This window comes from Calliphora vicina, chromosome 2 (genome assembly GCF_958450345.1).
Source record: "Calliphora vicina chromosome 2, idCalVici1.1, whole genome shotgun sequence".
NCBI classification, from domain to species: Eukaryota; Metazoa; Arthropoda; class Insecta; order Diptera; family Calliphoridae; genus Calliphora; species Calliphora vicina.
This window is the reverse complement of record NC_088781.1, coordinates 22,941,256-22,963,434: the sequence shown is the minus strand read 5'-3', so window position 1 is coordinate 22,963,434 and position 22,179 is coordinate 22,941,256. Positions and strand designations below refer to the sequence as shown.

Sequence of the window (22,179 nt, the reverse complement as noted above, 5' to 3'; positions counted from 1 at the left end):
GATTTGTTTAAAGACTGCGCAGATAGTATATTTTTGTGCTCATATTACATCCATGATTTGTAAAGCTAATTAAAAGGTCTATAACTAACTCCTAGTAAATTTTTTCAACTTTCTGATTTCCTAAGAAATGTTTAACAATGACAACAAAACTGAATCTTCTAAATCATTGTGGACTATCAAGTTTATGGTTTTGCTGTACACAAACATGGAAACTTCGTTGGAAGATAGGCAAAACATGGACCAAATTTATCTAAAGTCTTTACATACTGCTTCATAAGTCACAATGGAATGGAAGCAAAATGATTTTATTTCTGGAAAACAGTGTTGCCATTTGAGTTTTTTCGTTAAACAAATTAAAAATTTTGAAACAAATGAGATAATCAAAAAATTTAAAAAGCATTTGATAGATAATTGATCAATTTATAAAATGAGTGTTTCAAAAGGTCTCTTCGCTTTTTGGGTGCCTACTTAAGGGTTTGCAAAATAATTTATTTTTTAATTTATTTTAAATTTTTTGTACAATATGGCTCACAGGACGGAAAAGAAGATATATCTAATTGGTTTTCACAGTTATATGTCATAAATTGACTAAAAATGCATACAATGCATTTTTGGAACCATGTCTTTTTTTCAAAATTTTACCTCATACCCCCAGTAACACGAAGTCTGGTTATGTTTTAACTAATAGTTATACTGACAGTTTTCATACAAAAATAATTTTAACCGACAGTATAACTATTAGTTAAGGCCTAACCATACTTCGTGTTAATGGGGGTTAGAGGCCTCGATTTATAAATTAATAATCAGTATTAATAATGATCAGTTTCATAAATTTTTTTTAGGTTCCAAAAAATTCTATGTCTTTTGTTCTGTTTACTTCACAATATACTTATTTTGGGCAACCTCTGTTTTTTTTTGAAAGTACGACTTTTTCCTTTGTTTACAAGCAAAATTTTGTTTGTGGTCCTCTAGGGATTAATTATTTTCTGTGCTGTTTAGTTCACATTCCTACAAATAGTTTATTAGTTTTGCATACATACAGACATGTACAATAGACTGGTGTAAAATTATAAACAATAAAAAACTTGCAACTACAGATTGAAATTCGTTTAAAAATCGTGTCTTTTATTACAAAACTGATTTTGTTGAGAACTGATTTTATAAAAGAATCTTCACGAACATACGGACAGACGCACATGTCTGTATCGACTCCGCTTTCTACATATAACAATTCAGAATATGGGGTCCCAAAGGAAAAATGTAGAAATTACAAACGGAGTGACAAACTTGTCATTCAGAGTAACTAAAGGCAAAATTTTATATAAAAATTACTCAGTTTTCAAATAATTCTTGAGTTTTGCCAAACAAAAAATTTTAAATTGTTATCCGGAAGTGTTTCTGTACCTTTTTTGCCATAATTATAAATCGGAAATTATCCAGTAAAAAACCTAACTCAATTGTCAGAAACCTATGTATTAGTAAAACTTCTATGTGAAAGCAAAATCAACGTATGCATTATGATTTTAAGTAATTTTTTGTTTTAGTTTTTTTCTAGTTTCTGCTCTATGTGCATAGGGGCAGATTCAGAAACATGAAAATAACAATTTTTAAATATTTTTTATGAAAACCACTCAGTTTGTAAGTAATTGTTGAGTAACTTTCATACAAAAATTTTAAAATTGTTTTTCTTTCGTGTTTGTGAATCAGACCCATACAGTTTTTTCTCTCCATATAATCCTGGTACAGTCTAATTTTCTTGTGTACATATGTGAAATATTTAAATGCAAAATGCACATGTACTTGACTTCTTTATGCTTAAATAGTTTAACATTCATTTGCATGTCAAATACTTTCATATTTAATTTTTCTTTAAAGGAATTCTATTCCATTTGAATTAATAGGGGCTGCTGTCAATACAAAACATAATCTTTGACTTTAGAAGAAAACTATTACACATTTGAAGGGTTCAATAATAAAATAATCCATGAATTCTATTGAAATTTAATAACAGTTAAGGTCAAAAGAGTAAATGATTTGATGTAATTAAAAATTTATAAATAAATTGAAAAATTCAGACATTATTCCTCAAAAGAGGTATTTAAACATTTCAGTTTATTAAAGTTTTTTGGGGATTTTTTGTTTATTTTTTAGCATTGACTGCTGTTAAGATTTATTTTATTGCAAGCAAATTGTATCATGTTCATGCCTCTGTGTCTCTGCAAATGCGAATACGAGTATTTTAATTTTATTATTTTTACGTTCTTTACCTTTCGCAATCGAGCTAGAATACCAATATGTTTTATTTTGCTACTCGTTTTTTTGGATTTATTTTTGTATCTGTAAGGCTCAACAAATAGTTTTTACACAAAAAATAAAAAAAATTGCATGTTAAACGATTTATTGCTGCTGTCAAAATAAAAATTCACAAGGGATTTCTGGTGTATGAGACGTGGTATTTGGTAGATATTTACAAAAAATTCCCTGTAGCTAAAACTGCAAAAAAATATTTTGCAATATTTTGCAAAAAGATAAAGTAAAACTAAAAAAATAAAACCTTGTGTAAATTCGGGTAATATTGTTATAGTAACAATATTTGCAAACGAATATAAATTGTGCAAATAAATGGAAATTTTTGTTGGAAAAATAAAAAATAGCACAATATCTGTGATTTTTTTTTATATATTTGACTGATATTTACTTGAAAAATATAGTTTAGAATATTTAGCTAATTGGCTTAGGTTTTGTGCGCCTTTGGTGGTTTGAGATTTTTTTTTTTTTTTTGGGATAAAGTAATAAATGCGAAGAGGAAATTAATAGAGATTTTTTTAATAAACTATTTTAAAGTAATTGAACAAATGGAATAACAGTGTGGTTGAAATCAGAAAGAAATCTTAAATAATATTTTCTTTACGCAATTTAAAATAAATTTCCATAACAATAAAATAGAGAATTAGTTTAATAAATACTGATAAAGTGAGAATTTTCCAAAAAAAAAGAGCAATTAGGAATTTGACTTTCACCCCAAATCTTAGCAATTGTGTCTTGCTATTGCTATTTAAACATTATTCCCATTAATTTATTTTTGCTCTCTTAATTTTCAAAATTTGCTAAGATAAAACCAGCTGTTTTTAGTTTTCATATTAATTTTGTCATTGACGACATTGTACACCGTAACGTATACTTATTATTTTATTCATATATTAAATTAAATATTACTAATACGGCACCGTTATAGTTTCAACCATAGGGTAACATAAAGACGAGACGGAATTTTCAAAAACCTAAGTCTGTTGTCAAAAACCTATCTCTTGCTACAACAAAATACATGCTAGACAATGTATTTTGTTGTTGTATCAGAAATATTATTTGTTGTATTTTTGTTTGACAAATCGGAGTGTCTCGTCTCTATGTATAATTCTCTATGGTTTCAACTTTCAGAATCCCTAATAAAACGTATAGAAAATTATTCAGCCAAATTACACAGGGAAACAAAATCGAAAAAATTGTGGAGGCTTTTTAAACCACTACACTATTTTGTAGTGTAGTCCAGTAGTACAAAAATGGTAAAATTTTTAAATTCTATGGATAGATTTTTTTTTTAAATTTTTTGTTCTAAAATTGTGAATTTTTTTAAATGTATGATAACGCAATAACGGTTAGTCCAATATTATTGAAATAAATTTAAAAACGTTCAAATTTACATAAACTTTAAATAAAATTTTGTTAAAATTTTTGTAACAAAACATATGTAAAATTTACACCAAAGTACACGCTTGTACGCACACAAAATTTTCTGAAAACACTATGCAACAAATGAAGACTTTTGGAAAAACACAAGATCATGACAATATAGGTTCGACTCTACTACCTAAGGGTAGTAAAACCCTATACTCAGTTTGTCCATTTTCAGTGGGGCCCCTTAAAAAAGTGTCATCAGTTTTTGGTTAACAGCTAATTCAGACTTTGTGATACGGCTTAACTTTATATGGCAATAATATAGCTAAGAGTCCGCCAAATAAATTTTGTTAAAATTTGTTTCCAAAAAATAGCTTTTTCGTGCACTTTTGTTGAAAAACTATAGGAAGAAAATTTTTTTTTTTTACTTTTTTTAGAATAACTTCCAGGGACTCCTAATTTTTCAATAACAATATTTAGCAAAGTTGTAGCTACGGTAAATCTGAATAACTCTTGTGAACATATCAATGCAATCCGAATATATCTAGGCATTCTAAATAGCTGTCAAAAATCACTTTGTAGCTTACAAATTTTAATTTTTTACTATTTTTTGACTCTAAAACAAAAATTTTATGTTAAAAATATATGTTCGAGTGTATACTTCTCTATTGTGCTGGAATAACGAAGAATGGGCAAATCATTATCGGTATGATCCGGGCGCATCACTTTATCCAATCTTGATCACGCAAGACCGGCTTGATGCAAGATATGAAAAAACATTAAAATGTTTGAAAGTGGGTATGGTTTGTGGAGCTTCTGAAGAGTAAATGTAAGCTTTTTATATAAGTTAAAATGTTCTTAAGTCAATGGCATCACTAATGTTGCACTTCTTTGTTTTCAAAAACGTTTTGTATGTATATAAACAACATATAGGGCTATACAAATGTGATGAGCTTTTGAGGATCGGTGCTTTGCGTTTTTACAAAGTTGAAATATATAAAAAGAAGCTTTTATTTTCTTTAGAATTTTATCGCAAATATACATCGTATATAAAAAACAAATTTCGACCTTTCGTAGGCCCATCATATATAAAATACAAAAAAAGATCGAGCAAAATTTAAAAAAAAATTAAACTTAAATATCTCTTGAACTAAAAGAGATACCTACAGATAAAAGCATATTTTTGTAGACTCAAGGACTATCTAAATTTTAAATTTCAGCTCATTCGGATCATAAATGGCTTTTTGGCGATTTTTTTTTAAATGTGTGACATTGAGGGTCCACTCACAGATCCCCATTCCGAACACCTCAGCCAAGTAAATAATACAGCACAACATAGAAGTGTGGACTTGATCATACTATCTTAACAAAAAATCTTTTTTTTAGTGTAAAAAAATAGTAAAAACGAAAATTGTTAAGGTACAAAGTGATCTTTATGTGCTATTTAGAGTGACTAGATACGTTCAGAATGCATTGATATTAAGAGTTGTTCAGCTTTACCGTAGCTACAACTTTGCTAAATATTGTTAGTGAAAGTTAGGAGACCCTGGAAGTTATTCTAAAATAAGTAAAAAAAAAAATGTTTCTTCCCATATTTTTTAAACAAAAGTGCACGAAAAAGCTATTTTTAAAAAAAAAAAAATGTTAACAAAATTTATTTGGCGGAATCTTAGCTATCACAAAGTCTGAATTAGCTGTTAACCAAAAACTGATTTTAGAGGCCCAACTGATTTTCAGAAACTTTGGGGGACCATAAAAAAAATCGGTCACCAAAATGGACAATCTGAGTATAGGGTTTTGCTAACCTTTGGTAGTAGAGTCGAACCTATATAGTCATGATCGTGTGTTTTTTTCACTGTTGCACTGTCATATTATTCCTATTTAAACATTATTCTCATAAATTGATTTCTGGTCTCTTGATTTTCAAAATTTGGTATGTTTGGATCAGTTGTTTTTAGTTTTTATATCAATTGTCCAATAAAACACTATCATTGTACACTGTAACGTATACGTATTATTTAATTCATATGTTAAATTAAATATTACAATTACGGCACCGTTATAGTTTCAGCTGGGAGAATTCGTAGAAAAACGGTCAGAAAATTGTTTAGTCCAATTTTGAATAAAAATTCCTCGAGAGCTTTTTATCTTTTCTTATTTTGAACATTGAATTTGAAGAAGAAAAGGGAAATTTTAATCATAATTGGACTGGTTATTTTCGTATTTTTCATATGCGATTTCAATGAAATTTACCAGAGATATTATATATTCAAAGTGTTTATGAAATTATTGGCTTTATGATCCACGATGTTTTAAATATTGAAAAAGCTTTATAAAATTTTGCATAGTTAATTGTGCATAACTTTTAAATTACATATAAAGTTTAAATTTTTATTTCATATAATTATGAAATGTTAAATGTATCCTAAAAACTCTTAAAATATGCTTTAAAATGTCTTCTTCCTAAATATAAACATTCTAAAATTTCCACTCTGCTTATCAATTTTCCAATATCTTTGCTTAAGTTGTCAGGAAGTATTAAATCTTAATAACAATTACAAAAGTATATAAAAACAACTAAGATGGGAAATAACTAGCAATAACACTCAATAGTAAAAGTATACGTATCTTTGAATATTTTATTTGCAAGATACACGCAGAGAAAAAATATAGTTGGGCATGGTTACTGTAACCATTTCAATATTGTTACAAGTTTTTTAACTATATTATAGTCACAGTAACCATTTACATGATTGTGGTAACCATAATATGGTTAATTTACGATTCACATGATTGTAGCAACCATATATATGGTTACAGTAAACAAATATATGTTTGTGAGAACCATTCATATGATGAAGGACTTATCATTATCATATTATGTTGCTCTCGGCTTAAGGCTTATCATAATCCGAGAACAACATATAATAAAATTATTCATCATAAATATGGTTGCCACAAACATATATTTGATTACTGTAACCATATATATGGTTGCTACAATCATGTGAATTATAAATTAACCATATTATGGTTACCACAATCATGTAAATAGTTACTATGACTATAATATTGTTAAAAATCTTGTAACACTATTTAAATGGTTACAGTAACCATGCCCAATTATATTTTTTCTCTGCGGATCGACCGAAGTCGATATAGCCATGTCCGTCTGTATGTTGAAATCAACTCTCCGTAGCCCCCCAATACCTTAAAAACATGATTGGTACATCAATCGGGAATTCTCCCGGCTCCGTTGCTATTTAGAATCGAGAAAATCGGCTGATATATAAGGAAAACACCGGGACAACCTCGATTTTTGGCCTAAGTCATTAATATAGACAATATGAATATCTAATGATAGATATTTAAAAGTCCATTGCAACGATGTATATAAGGCTATATATAGTAATTTGGACCTACAATGGGGCAAAATTGGGAAAAATATTGTTTAACCCGAATTTTTTTTAACAAAAAAAAAATTTTTTGGCATAATTTTTTTTTCTATTATAAATTAAAAAAAAATTAATAAAAAAAATTTCGAAAAGAAAAAAATTTTAAATAAATTTTTTTTTAAAAATTTTTAAATTTTTTTTACCTAAAAATATTTAAAAATTTGTATTTTAAAGTATAATTTATTGAAGGGTATATAAGATTCGGCACAGCCGAATTTATTGAAGGGTATAAATTAAAATTTTTAAATGTTGTATGCTATAAAATTAATGGAAATAAAGCAGTAAAATGTTGTTGATTTATTATACAAATATTTGAATTCTTTATGTGTTACAATGCAGATATAATTGAAATTTAAAGATACATTCAAGGTTTCTAGCAGAAGAAGCACTTTAGACGGATTCAATTGATTCTAACTCAGGTGCTGTAAGAAGTCACTGTTGAAATGAATAATGAGGTTCAAAAAAGACACGATTAAAGTATAAATTGAAAAAAGAAGCAACGATTGAAGTAAAAACTGAACTAAAGAAAATAAAAACTTAAGTATAGAAAGAGCCAAGAGTGAAGTAAAAATATAAGTATAGAAAGATCCACGACTGAAGAAAAAATTGAAGAATATAATGTGACACGATTGAAGTAAAAATTAAAGGATGGAAAGAGCAATGATTGAAGAATGGAAAGAGTATAGAAATGCAATGATTGACGTAAAAATTGAAGAATGTAAGGAGCCACGATTAATGTAAAAATTGATGAATGTAAACAGCCACGATTAACGTCAAAATTCGAGGATAGAAAGAACCGCGTTTAAAAAAAAAAATTTAAGAATAGAAAGAGTCAAGATTGATGTATGAACTGAAGAATAGAAAGAGCCACGGTTAATATTAAAAGCAATGATTTAAGTAAAAAATGAAGAATGTAAAGAGCCGCAATTGAAGTAGAGATAAAGCCATGGATGAAGTAAAACAAATAAGTATAGAATGAGCCACCAGTGAAGTTAAAATTGAAGAATAGAAAAAGCCACGCTTGATGTAGTAATTAAGGCTTGATGTAGTAATGAAGAATAGAAAGAGCAACGATTAAGTATAGAATGACCCATTAATGAATTGAAGTATATAAAGAGTCATACTTGAAGTAAATATTAAAGCTTAGAAAGAGCAATGACTGAAGTAAAAACTGAAGTATAGAAAGAGAGTAAAAATTTAAGTTTGAAAAAAGCCATGATTGGAGTATAAATTTTACAACAAATAAAGCCACGATTGATGTAAAAAAAATTTAAATAGAAAAATCTAATATTAACTTATTTTAGATTTTATTTTGAAGCATCTGTACAACATAAATTTATTCAAAGTATCTTTTGAGGGCAAGAACGAATCAAGACTATATAAGATACTCTGTTTCAATGTGAAGCGTATCACATAAAGAGCGTTGTGCATAGATCTAAACAAATAGTAGTCGGACGGGCATGGCCTGGGCTCTAAAGCGGATTAGCAAAAACTTCCCAACCACTTCATTCTAAATTCTTTTTAACTGGTATTGCATCATGTGGGCGAGTGCTGTCTTATGGGAATATTACGGATTCATATTCTGGACATTTTTATACCAGTGTGTGGTTCAAACGAATCAGATGCATTCGGCATAGGTTTCCTTGTCAGATTTCAAATACAGAGAAATACCTTAGCGCCATGAATATTTGGCATTGGTGTCGAATCATCTGATTGGCTTACGCTTCGGGTTATTGAAATGGATCCATTTTTCATCGCAAGTAATGATTCACTGCAAAATTGATTTTCTTTTATAGCGCTTAAACATCATGTAAAATCGTCTTTCAAGGTCTCTCGGCTTCAATTCGTATGATATGAATCCTGATAAATTCTCAAATAAAAATATTTTTTATAACATTTCTTAATATTCAGCTGTACGAATATTTCTAACTCCAACTATACTTGTGTATTACTGCATATAGATTTCTCACATGTAAATATCTCCTCTGTACATACAATTTACAATATTTATAGAAATTAGATAATCTAAAAACTTGTTATTGAACTTTTTCAATTTCGTTTACTTTTGTTGTTTTTTTCTGTTTGTTTTCTTTGTACATACAGTTTTTTCTGTTGTGCAAAATTTCCTTTTGATAAACAAAACAATTTTCTTTATAAAATCAAAAGCATAAGAAAAACAAAATCTCTACAAAATACTAAGAAAAAATGGAAGAAAAAAAAAATAAAAAATAACAGCAACCAAGATTTACTAACAGTCGTAGCAACAATATAAATAAAAATAAAAAACAAAAATAAATTTTATTATTTTTATAATATTGTTTACTGAAAATTTTGCTTCAATATTTTTGTTGCTCTTCCTTTGTTTTTGTTTGTTTTTTTTTTTCGTTTATTCTTGGCACTTTATAAAGATGACAGAAGTGTAAACACGCTGGCTTAGTTATTCATATTCAGTTTAACTGTAAAACAGTTTTTTATCCGACCTTTTGCTACATTTGAGGAAATGTCAGCAGGACAAAATCAGCAATATGACAATTGCACTGTCATGTGATAGTACGAAAATTTACGAATGCTGATGGATGATTGTGTTGCGAATAAACTTTTTTTTATAAATATTTTTACAATTAAATACAGGTTCACCAAAATATGTTGTGAGATTAGTGATTTTGCATACTGTACCATTTACCCATAAGAAAACAATTTAATTCACAAGAAAACTAAACGAAAATAAAGTACGGAAAAAAAACGAATGAACTTTTTATTTTATTTAAAACATTTGGAATAAACCACCAACAGCACCAACGTCATCAGCACCCTGTCTTACATGGCACTACTTACACTGTCAGCCACGCTGAAAGGAAGTTTGAGGGGCTGGTAAAGTAAACATCCAAATCCACACTTCATTCAATACATTTCATAGTTGTTTGTTGGAGGGCTGCAAAAAATAAAAAAATCAAAAATCGTTTGAAAATATAAGAAAAACATCTTGTGATGGTAAAAAATAAAAACTAAGGAAAAAAAAAACACAAACAGAATCCAGCAGAGCGAAAAACAAAAACAAAATGGTTTGAAAGAACAAAAGGAAAACAATTGAGGAAACAAGTATTTGTGTTGGTGGAAAATCTCATTTTCACATTGAATTTTATTTTGGGTTTTTGCTTTTTTTGGTGTGTTTATCCAGTTTTTTTGTATGGAAAACAGGAGTGGTAAATAGAAGAAATTAAAGAGGGCCAATATTTTAAATTATAGAGTTAATTTCGTAGTCTATGTCTAGTCTATGTCTAGTCTATGTCTAGTCTATGTCTAGTCTATGTCTAGTCTATGTCTAGTCTATGTCTAGTCTATGTCTAGTCTATGTCTAGTCTATGTCTAGTCTATGTCTAGTCTATGTCTAGTCTATGTCTAGTCTATGTCTAGTCTATGTCTAGTCTATGTCTAGTCTATGTCTAGTCTATGTCTAGTCTATGTCTAGTCTATGTCTAGTCTATGTCTAGTCTATGTCTAGTCTATGTCTAGTCTATGTCTAGTCTATGTCTAGTCTATGTCTAGTCTATGTCTAGTCTATGTCTAGTCTATGTCTAGTCTATGTCTAGTCTATGTCTAGTCTATGTCTAGTCTATGTCTAGTCTATGTCTAGTCTATGTCTAGTCTATGTCTAGTCTATGTCTAGTCTATGTCTAGTCTATGTCTAGTCTATGTCTAGTCTATGTCTAGTCTATGTCTAGTCTATGTCTAGTCTATGTCTAGTCTATGTCTAGTCTATGTCTAGTCTATGTCTAGTCTATGTCTAGTCTATGTCTAGTCTATGTCTAGTCTATGTCTAGTCTATGTCTAGTCTATGTCTAGTCTATGTCTAGTCTATGTCTAGTCTATGTCTAGTCTATGTCTAGTCTATGTCTAGTCTATGTCTAGTCTATGTCTAGTCTATGTCTAGTCTATGTCTAGTCTATGTCTAGTCTATGTCTAGTCTATGTCTAGTCTATGTCTAGTCTATGTCTAGTCTATGTCTAGTCTATGTCTAGTCTATGTCTAGTCTATGTCTAGTCTATGTCTAGTCTATGTCTAGTCTATGTCTAGTCTATGTCTAGTCTATGTCTAGTCTATGTCTAGTCTATGTCTAGTCTATGTCTAGTCTATGTCTAGTCTATGTCTAGTCTATGTCTAGTCTATGTCTAGTCTATGTCTAGTCTATGTCTAGTCTATGTCTAGTCTATGTCTAGTCTATGTCTAGTCTATGTCTAGTCTATGTCTAGTCTATGTCTAGTCTATGTCTAGTCTATGTCTAGTCTATGTCTAGTCTATGTCTAGTCTATGTCTAGTCTATGTCTAGTCTATGTCTAGTCTATGTCTAGTCTATGTCTAGTCTATGTCTAGTCTATGTCTAGTCTATGTCTAGTCTATGTCTAGTCTATGTCTAGTCTATGTCTAGTCTATGTCTAGTCTATGTCTAGTCTATGTCTAGTCTATGTCTAGTCTATGTCTAGTCTATGTCTAGTCTATGTCTAGTCTATGTCTAGTCTATGTCTAGTCTATGTCTAGTCTATGTCTAGTCTATGTCTAGTCTATGTCTAGTCTATGTCTAGTCTATGTCTAGTCTATGTCTAGTCTATGTCTAGTCTATGTCTAGTCTATGTCTAGTCTATGTCTAGTCTATGTCTAGTCTATGTCTAGTCTATGTCTAGTCTATGTCTAGTCTATGTCTAGTCTATGTCTAGTCTATGTCTAGTCTATGTCTAGTCTATGTCTAGTCTATGTCTAGTCTATGTCTAGTCTATGTCTAGTCTATGTCTAGTCTATGTCTAGTCTATGTCTAGTCTATGTCTAGTCTATGTCTAGTCTATGTCTAGTCTATGTCTAGTCTATGTCTAGTCTATGTCTAGTCTATGTCTAGTCTATGTCTAGTCTATGTCTAGTCTATGTCTAGTCTATGTCTAGTCTATGTCTAGTCTATGTCTAGTCTATGTCTAGTCTATGTCTAGTCTATGTCTAGTCTATGTCTAGTCTATGTCTAGTCTATGTCTAGTCTATGTCTAGTCTATGTCTAGTCTATGTCTAGTCTATGTCTAGTCTATGTCTAGTCTATGTCTAGTCTATGTCTAGTCTATGTCTAGTCTATGTCTAGTCTATGTCTAGTCTATGTCTAGTCTATGTCTAGTCTATGTCTAGTCTATGTCTAGTCTATGTCTAGTCTATGTCTAGTCTATGTCTAGTCTATGTCTAGTCTATGTCTAGTCTATGTCTAGTCTATGTCTAGTCTATGTCTAGTCTATGTCTAGTCTATGTCTAGTCTATGTCTAGTCTATGTCTAGTCTATGTCTAGTCTATGTCTAGTCTATGTCTAGTCTATGTCTAGTCTATGTCTAGTCTATGTCTAGTCTATGTCTAGTCTATGTCTAGTCTATGTCTAGTCTATGTCTAGTCTATGTCTAGTCTATGTCTAGTCTATGTCTAGTCTATGTCTAGTCTATGTCTAGTCTATGTCTAGTCTATGTCTAGTCTATGTCTAGTCTATGTCTAGTCTATGTCTAGTCTATGTCTAGTCTATGTCTAGTCTATGTCTAGTCTATGTCTAGTCTATGTCTAGTCTATGTCTAGTCTATGTCTAGTCTATGTCTAGTCTATGTCTAGTCTATGTCTAGTCTATGTCTAGTCTATGTCTAGTCTATGTCTAGTCTATGTCTAGTCTATAAAACCTTTTTCTAAATGCTTAAGGAAAGTTAATGTTATTATACAAATAAAACTTTAGACTGAGTGAGAATTACAAACACTCCAGCCTGGTTTGTAAAAATTATAAACCTTTGATGCACGTTTATTTATTTATTTTAAGTAAAAAGTATAAATTACACTACGTATACTTAATATATTAATTGAAATTGTTTATTATACGCAACCTATGCTTTAAACACCAATAAATATTAATATAAATGTTGTTCTTTATTTTTTTAGGATCAAGACCAAGTTCGTATACCCGAAGAAACTGAGCTAAATAATTCCAAATTAACCGTAAATAGTGCAAGCAGCAATGGCACAGAGGATAATCAAACCAAACAGGCCAATGGAAATGGCAAAAGTATACAGGACGAACAAAATGACAAAGATGATGCCACATGATTTTCAATTTAAACAACAAAATTAAATAATAAAATGAACAAACATTTTTTTTAAATTAAATAAATAATAAAATAAAAAAACTATGCCGGCATACAAATTTTTAGATAAAAAAAATAAAAATATTTATGGAAGCCAGGCGAGAGTGATATTACAAAAAAATATATGAATTTAAACTAAATTAAAATGTAATAAAATAAAATTCAAATTACATTGTAACAAATTGAAATTGATAATTAAGTTAAAAGAAAAAATATGTTGCAGATAATATAAAATAAATAATATTTGTAAATTTTTTGTTTGTTTATCTTTAACACAAATTAAAATTCATTAACTTGTTTAATAAATAATAAATTATTTATTAGCAAACAAATAAATTGTTTACTTTAGTGTTATATGACAAAAAAAGGCAATTTGCAAAAGAACAACTATTGTTATGAATAATAAAATCACAGAGCTTAACATAATAATTAAATAAATATTTGTTGAAATTTTAAGGAAAATAAAATTGCAGAAAATTATACAGTATCAGTGTTTTATTAAATAAATAATTGAAGGGATTTAAATGGTTTGAAATAAATAGTGATTAAATCTGAAATTTATAATAAATTAAGGTATTTAGGGGAATGTTATTTGAGTTGAACTAGTAATTTGTGAAAGATTTAAGACTTTATATCATCTTTTTAGAGGCAAAAGCAGCTAAGTGGAATTATGTCAATATTTATTTTATACTATTTTACCAGCTAAAATACCTACATTCAAATAAATGTTATTAAAAGTATTGAGGAGTTGCTTTGTTTAATTTTTGAAAATTTTCCCCATTTTTATGGCCCCAACCGATTTCAGTTTCAACATTAAATTTCTTGTTGTTTCTTAAACCTAGCGCTTTATTGCTACTTTAAGCTCGTTTCTTTTTCACAACATTTATTTTTCTTCTAAGATAATATTCATTATTTCATACATTTCCCCCGTTTCTTCTACTTAACGACAATTTTGTTTATTTTTTCTTACTTTTTGTTTTGTTTACAGATAAAAACATTGAAAGGGTGAAAAAACAAAGTTTTTCTTTTGAAAATTTTACCAGAAAATTGTTCATAATGGGGTGTGTTTATAGTATATTTTTTTTGCCTTACAAACATTTTAAAGAAAAGGATAAAGTTTTGTTGTAACTGGGAAAGAAAGCAGGCAAGCAAAAAATATATTTTCCTCCTTTATGAGTTCAATTTTCAATGCAGTTTTAAAATAATATTGAAATAAATTTCATATAATTTAAAAGAAATACTGACAAAATGTCACACACATTCCATATTATAAAAATATGCAATGACAGACATTTCTTCAACTTGCTTGTTGAATGGAATTTTTACTTTTGGTTTTTTTTGTTTGCTTTTGTTTTATTATTTATTAAATAAATACATTTCAATTAACATTAAATTAAATCTTAGTACCATCATATGTTGTCAGGTTGTGTTTAATTTTATTTAAATTTTTTTTGCATGATTTCATTTGTTTGAAGTGCAATCCATATGGTTTTGTAATTGGATATTGATACAGATCAAAAGAATTTTTTTTGCTATTTCATATCAATTAATTGAAATTGATTAATAGATTTGGGCAGTTCACAGTTTCAACTATAAAAATATGTCAAAAACAAATGAAAAGTTCAAGAAATTCATTTAAATTTTCAAATTCTTATCAAATTCTATAGCAAATGAGATCATCAGTTGAGAGTTTTTAAACAATACAGCTATTTACACAAACTGTTTATTAAGTACAGCATACTTTTAGGCTTGAGGAAAATTTTCATTAGTAACTGTAAAATCATAGTATTCTTCTATACTTTCTCTCATGAGTGCAATATTATTTAATAGTGCAGCATACTTTTAGGCTTTTGTATAATTTTCATTAGTAACTGTAAAAGTTGTGTAAAATCAGGATATTTTTCTATTTTTTCCCTCATGAGTGCTTAATATTACCTTTAAAGATTCTGTCTTCTTTACTTATAAATAAATTTGAAAACTCTGACTCCTTTAAATGTTCATTCACATATTTTTGCAGTTATTTGTATGACTGCATTTCAAATATTTATGCACCTCAAACAAAATGACATAAAAATTAATTAGTTGCAAAAATGTTCGCAAATATATTTTGCTGCATTAAACAAATAATATAATAAATAAATTTACAAAACAGAAAAAACTACAACAAATTGCCCAACTTAATTAACCTGTTAAGAGAATACATTTTGTGCATGTTACATAAATAAATTAATATGCTTGTTTTTAAATGAATTCATTACAATTAATGATGAATTAAACAGAAATTTATTATGTTAAAAATTTGTTTTCCATAAAAAATGCTTTTACGAGTAGCAGTTAAATCTTATTTTAGAACTGCAAAATATTATGTGGTCAATTTAAGCAGAGAATCATTGGACCATACTTTTTCGAAATGAGACAGTTTAAGTAAGATGTTAAAGTGGTGCACAGTGGGGTCGATTGGAAAAAATAAATCCGTATCTGCTAAACTACTACTTCGATAATGACATAAGCTTCCAAAAATTGAAATTTATGACCAGTTTCTTTGAACACAAGGTTAGATACAGGCTGTTCACCACCTTGCTTTGAAAACATACGAATTGATTGCATTAAAACTAATCTAAATAACAAAAACTTACTTTATTATCTTAATATTCAGTACAACATTATTCATTACAATGCAATCATTAATTCATTATAACTTACAGTTCACTAGACAGTACATTTGTACTTGTATGTAACTAAATTCAAACTAATTGCAATATACTTGGTAAATTTTATAAATACCCGTACTTGTCAAAGTATTACAGAACAAAAACTTTACAAAACTACATAATTTACCATCCACCACTCAATAAATACCATAAATCTATTTAGAGGCTGTTAAAACAATGCTGAATGCAAAAAACTTTAGCTGAACTTTTTTTTTTTTTTAACCGGACATGAACAAAACCCTAGATTTTATGGTTAAATGAATTGAATACTGAATAAGTGTAGTTTTTGTTGCTGTAATACAAAAAAATAAAAAAATCTAGGTGTAAAAACCTAAATACAAGAACAAACAACTATTGGATTGTAAGTTCAAACTACTCCAAACGAATAAATGCAAATTGCACTTTTCTACATGTATTTGTGGAACAAAAAAAAGTTTTTAATAAAAAACCGTACACACACACATTTCAATGCAAAATAAATAATAAAAAAAAGAAGCTCGAGGCCAATAATGGCAAAAATTTAGTTTTGTATTGATATTTAAGTGAGTTACAGTGGATTGTAGGGAATATTTAGGAGAATTTTGAAAAATCTAAGATTCAACTACACAGTGCAACTTCATCTTCAAGATCAAAATCGCAAAAAAATTTAAAAAAATCGATTTTTTTTATCTTTTTTCCCTGTTCAGGTCCATAGGCAGCAAAGCGTTCAAAATTCAAGAAAACAATCAACTACAAAAATGTACCTAAGATCTCAATAAACAACTTTCTAGAACATATGAACTTCCTAGGAAAGATTTTTAACACCGTTTAGGTAGGTCAATATAAGTAAGTAAGAACAATCTTAGGAATTAAGTGTTTTGGGCCATAATCTATTAAATTATTATAAACTAAAGCATACTTTTAGGCAGCTTTATTATTACTAGCATAACACGGTGCACTTCGCTACCCCTACCCTAGTAAAATTAAAAAATATTAATGATTTCTGATACAACCTAACTACGTACAAAGGTATGAAAATAACACATGCAAAATATAACTAACTAATTTGGTATGGGAGATACTACTACACTGTTCTGATCCACCCATTTTTAAATCTTTTGTGTAAAAAAATAACTCATATCAAGCTTTACTTTAACTTTCCTTTATAAGGGAATACGCCGATCACGCTTAGCTAAACTTTGCACAGGTATCAGGAATAAATTCGTTTTTAGCTAACCTCCGTAGAATGGTAATAAATTGACCATTTTCAGACAATCTCTGTAAAATGGTAAGAGAGCTATGAGGACAAAGTTTGTATAACCTTGCAGTCATTACTTTGTATGGAAGGTGATTCACCTCCTTTTCCGGCCCCTCCCATTTTGGTTCCACAGATATTCGAAATCAATATTTACTCTGTATGGGAGGTGCTACGCCCTCTAATCTAATTACGTCTATATGCAGATAAACTAAGCACAGTAATAAGAAATTAATTCGTAAAAAGCTTAAACACTTTTACAATTATAGTTCTACAGATATTCAAAATTAATTATTTACTTTGTATAGGGCCACGCCCACTATTCCAATCCCGAACAATTTCTGCGAAACTATGCAAAATAATAAATGAGCCATTTAGACTAAGTTTAAAGAATCTAGCAATTATAGTTCACAAAATAGTTAGAAATAACTATTTAATTTATATGGGAGGTGACTCACCATTTGTTCCGACCCTTCCCATTTTTTTTTATTAAACTTCATTGATTCATAATGCATAAACAGTTTTTAAATTTGTCAAAGGTTTATAAAACACATTTTGAATGGAAATTTTGTTTTATAAACCTTTGATAAATTTAAATTATGCATATGGGAGTTAGAAAACAAACAAAAAACACCTTCAAAAGTTTTTAAGTGACTTTGAATTACTAAAGTCTTCTTCTTTGTTTTCTATAACAACTCTCACTTAAAACAGAGCGAAATCAATACTGTTTAATTGTTTCTATTATTTAATTTACAGCAACAAATTGGACAAACACGCATTGCTTTGTTTACATTTTAGCTTAAGGTTCACATGTACACGTTTTTGCATATATGTTTGTAAAATCCTTTGAGCCCATAAAAAAGTGCATGACTTTGGGCAAAACTGGGAGACACGTGTCTTTTTTTTGGTCTTTTATCACGAAGTGGTGTCCGTATATGGTTACATTTCCATGACTTAAAAAATTACACACAGTATAATTGATCAATCTATGAAATGAGTGTTTGAAAATGGGTCTACTCCTTTTATGAGTTGAAATTTGTGAAAAAATCAATTTTATGGGAAGTAGAATAAAATATTTTTCAAAAATTTTTAAATTTTTATGTTTCTTTTTATAAAAAAAAAGAAATTTATAATTTTATTTTTAAATTTTTTGTAAAATACAGTGGGGTCGGGATAGACTGAACCAATTAATGCAAGGCATGTTCACTTTATCCAATAAATTCACTTAATCGAGACTGAAAAAATAATAAAAAAATTTTATGTCAAAAATGTACATTTTATTATATTTTTATAAAGGAACAAATAAATCATTAATGGTTGCTTGTTTTGTACATGTACTTTTGCTTTTTGTACTGGTAAATCACGAAATTTGTAAAACTATGATATTTCCAAAAAGTTGAACAGCTTGAGTTGCTGCTTTATACCCTTGAAGCCTGCGTTTGCATTGAATCCTCCTGATCGTGTAACTGCTCGTGTAACTGCTCGTGTATTTTCTTTTATTTTGCTTTAAGCATTTCTCCACTGATACGTAAATTTTTACATCGCTGCTTTAAAAGTCAATGGGACATTCCGCTTTTCGCAAAGTTTTTTTTATTTATAGCACTTTTATTGTGGTATAATTGTACTTTATAGTTTTTAATGCCACATATTGTGGACTTTGCTACACCAAATTTATTTGCTAGAACTGTAACTCCCACTCTATTGTCCATATCTTTAATTATTTCTTGCTAAACTTTTATTGAAAGATTTTTTTGGGTTTATATAGCTATACAAATAGTAGGGTCAAAAAAATTCAAAAATCTCAGAAAAACCAAAACAGAAATAACGGTGTTGTATAAAAAATGTGTGTAAAAAAATAATGAAACTTAGTTTAAGTGGTATAAAAATACTAATGAGAGTCAAAACTGCCTGTAGACAAAAAATAACAAATAAAAACTTTTGATTTTAAATTCTTTTGCAAAAAAAAACTAAAGTTCACTCTATAGAGGTAGGCGATCTTCTTTTTTTAGAGTCTCCAATGTAAAAATTTGTGTGTTCATACTATCCAGTTAGTGTTCACTCTAACCCGACTCCACTGTATTTCAAAAAATATTTGTTTTTTTTTTAAATTTATTTTGAATTTTTTTTTTTAAATATTGTTCACAATCCGTAAAGGAAGGTATATCCAATGGAATTTCACAGTTTCATAATTTGCCCAAAAATGCATGCAACACATTTTTGGAACCAAGTCTTTTTTCAAAATGTTAGCTCTTGCAAAAAATGGGGCAAGTACGCAAGCTGGACATTTTTTAGGTAAAGAAATAATCAAAGAACTTATTTGCAAAATATGGCAAATATAGTACTTTGTAGTTTTATTTTTATTTTCCATAAAAATATTGAAATATTGAATAAATGGATAGTTGGTAAATATCGAATTACTTGGACAAACACAAAACAAACTGTATAAGTTTTGTTTATTCTTTTTTTAATAACTAGATCTATCAATAAAATTAAAAAATACCAAGTAAGAGAGCTATATTCGGTTGTGCTGAATCTTATATACCCTTCACCAAATTATATCTTAAAATACAAATTTTAAATATTTTTAGATAAACAACATTTTTTACCAGTTGTTTTTTAAATTTTTTGGAAATTTTTCTTTCGCATTGTTATTTAAATAATTTTTTTTTTACTTATTTAAATTTAAATTTTTGGGTGAAAAAAAAATTCGGTTTAAAAAATATTTTGTTCGATTTTGACCTTTTATATGTCCAACTTAATATGGTCTTATAAACGTCGTTGCAAAGGTCTTCGAAATATCTATCATTAGATATCCATGTTGTCTATATTAATGACTTAGTAATCTAGATATAGGTAAAAAATCGAGCTTGTCCTGGTTTTTTGCCCATATCTCAGCCATTTGTGGACCGATTTTGTTGATTTTAAAAAGGAAATTTGTCGATAGCACGTCTAACAGAATTATTGAAGATTTGCATCCCGAAGATATCTGGGGTCTTCAGAAAATTGATTTCAACAGACAGACGAACAAGGCTTAATCGACTCCGCTATCTATAAGGATCCAGAATATATATACTTTATAGGGTCGGAAAATTATATTGTGAAAATTACAAACAGAATGACAAAATTATATATACCCTTCTCACGAAGGTGAAGGGTATAATAAAGATCTGTTATCTAGTTCTCGAGATACTGTATCTGAAAGCGGACCAAATTACCTAAAAATGGTATGTTTTTTTGAACACTGAAAATCAGTAAACTTTGGCGGGTTATATCTTCTGATCGGATTGTAATAAGGGTAGGATACTTGAAATAGTTGGAAAATTTCCTGTAAAATATTTAACCGGATGTAACTAGAAATGTTCCGGAAAGAATATCCATTTATTGTGGGAGGATATTCATATGTTTTATACTCTGAATCAAATAGAAAAATAATGCCTAACATTTTGTCAAATTTATGAAAATTTTCTGAGGAAAAGTCTTTATTATTTTATAGTACCGTGGAAAATTATTTAATTTTAAGCAATTTTCAATCCACTGTTTTCATTTTTACCAATTTATTTTCACATGTATATGCTTTATATGCATTTATTGTACACGATAAAGTATTTTTCAGTTTACTCTCTCGCAGTTGAAGTTGAAATATCTGTTCAAAAGTTGTAGGGAAGCAGAAAACTCGTATCAAGTATGCAACAATTTTTATTTTATTTTAGTTTTTCATTTCCATGTGTATATTCGTTTTGTACGAGTAAATGGATGTATGTGGAATATTTATTTTGTTTTGTAAAATTTTTAGAACAATAAAATACATTTTTATTTTTTAAGGCAATTTTATCGTTCAATAAGTTTAACAAATACCACCACACAGCACTAAAGTAGCGTAAAATAAAAGTTTTTTTTTTTTTCAAAAAATGTACAAACTAAATAATAAAACAATGAACAGGAACCAATATAAATACTAAAGAAGTGTATAAAAGCAGGTGAATATTGGTAAAGTGGGTAGGTTCAGCAATTCTTTTCAAGTATATAGGGGTGCAGGTTAGTACAGACCAATTTAAATAGTCACTTTCTTTTAATATACAGACTTTAGCAACACAAAGGTAATGCAGTTGATGTTATCTATAACAGCGCCTACCATGAGTGACTGCTCTTCAACTTGTTGTTACCATCTTCTAGAAATTTCATGAATTATCTAACGGAAAAAACTAGAATTATCACCTAGAGCTTTTAACAGCTTTAACAGTTAATGTTGTCATACTTATAAACAATTATTGATAAGTAGAAGTTTCTTCTGATGGCTATGTTTATAAACATGATGACTATTGAAAGCAGCCGCTACAGACCGTTAAATTCAAATTCATAATGCAATATGTAACAATAAAAAAAATTTGAAACAAAAGAACCAAGAAAATGTTGAGAAACGATATCTTATAATGAATTAATCTTTTATTTTAGTTGTGAACCCCCACAAACTTTTTTTTGCACCCTACTGGTATGAAAAGGGAAAATCTTTAAGAATATTTTAAAATCTTTGGTTCTTGAGCAAACTATACACTATTCACTTGGAGCGAAAGCCGGTCCAGTGATATACTTTGGATCCGTCTTCAAAATATAAAATCGATTACGCCTCATTTTGAAATAACAGATTTATTTCCAAAATATTTTGCCCCACTCGAAGTTTGGTAGATCACTATAGGAATTGTGCACAGATTGTCAAAGTTTTCCTTGCCAGAACTATTGTCCACTGATGCCTTAAGTTACAAATCTGCACTAAACCCCAAATGCGGTAATTTTGATGATTAAAAAAGCCATCAAGGTGAATATGTGCATCATCGCTTAGGTTGATTTTGAACGAAGCCGTGGACATCAAAGTTTCTTATTTAAATCTGCTGTACTGCTTACATGTCGGCAAATTAATGTGATTGGGTTTATTTCCAAATAAATGCTCTGTAATAAATTAA

General features: G+C 28.8%; 1 protein-coding gene across 2 annotated transcripts in view; it reads left to right on the top strand.

The window, feature by feature from the left end:
* LOC135951205 (uncharacterized) overlaps positions 1-13,758 on the top strand; it is a 155,844-nt gene extending 142,086 nt beyond the window's left edge. For both annotated transcript variants that reach the window (XM_065500810.1, XM_065500811.1), the window contains one exon: positions 13,074-13,758. In XM_065500810.1, the coding sequence (XP_065356882.1) occupies positions 13,074-13,238 (165 nt within the window). In that variant the 3' untranslated portion in view covers positions 13,239-13,758. The remainder of the gene's footprint in view (positions 1-13,073) is intronic.
* Positions 13,759-22,179: the final 8,421 nt, after the last annotated feature.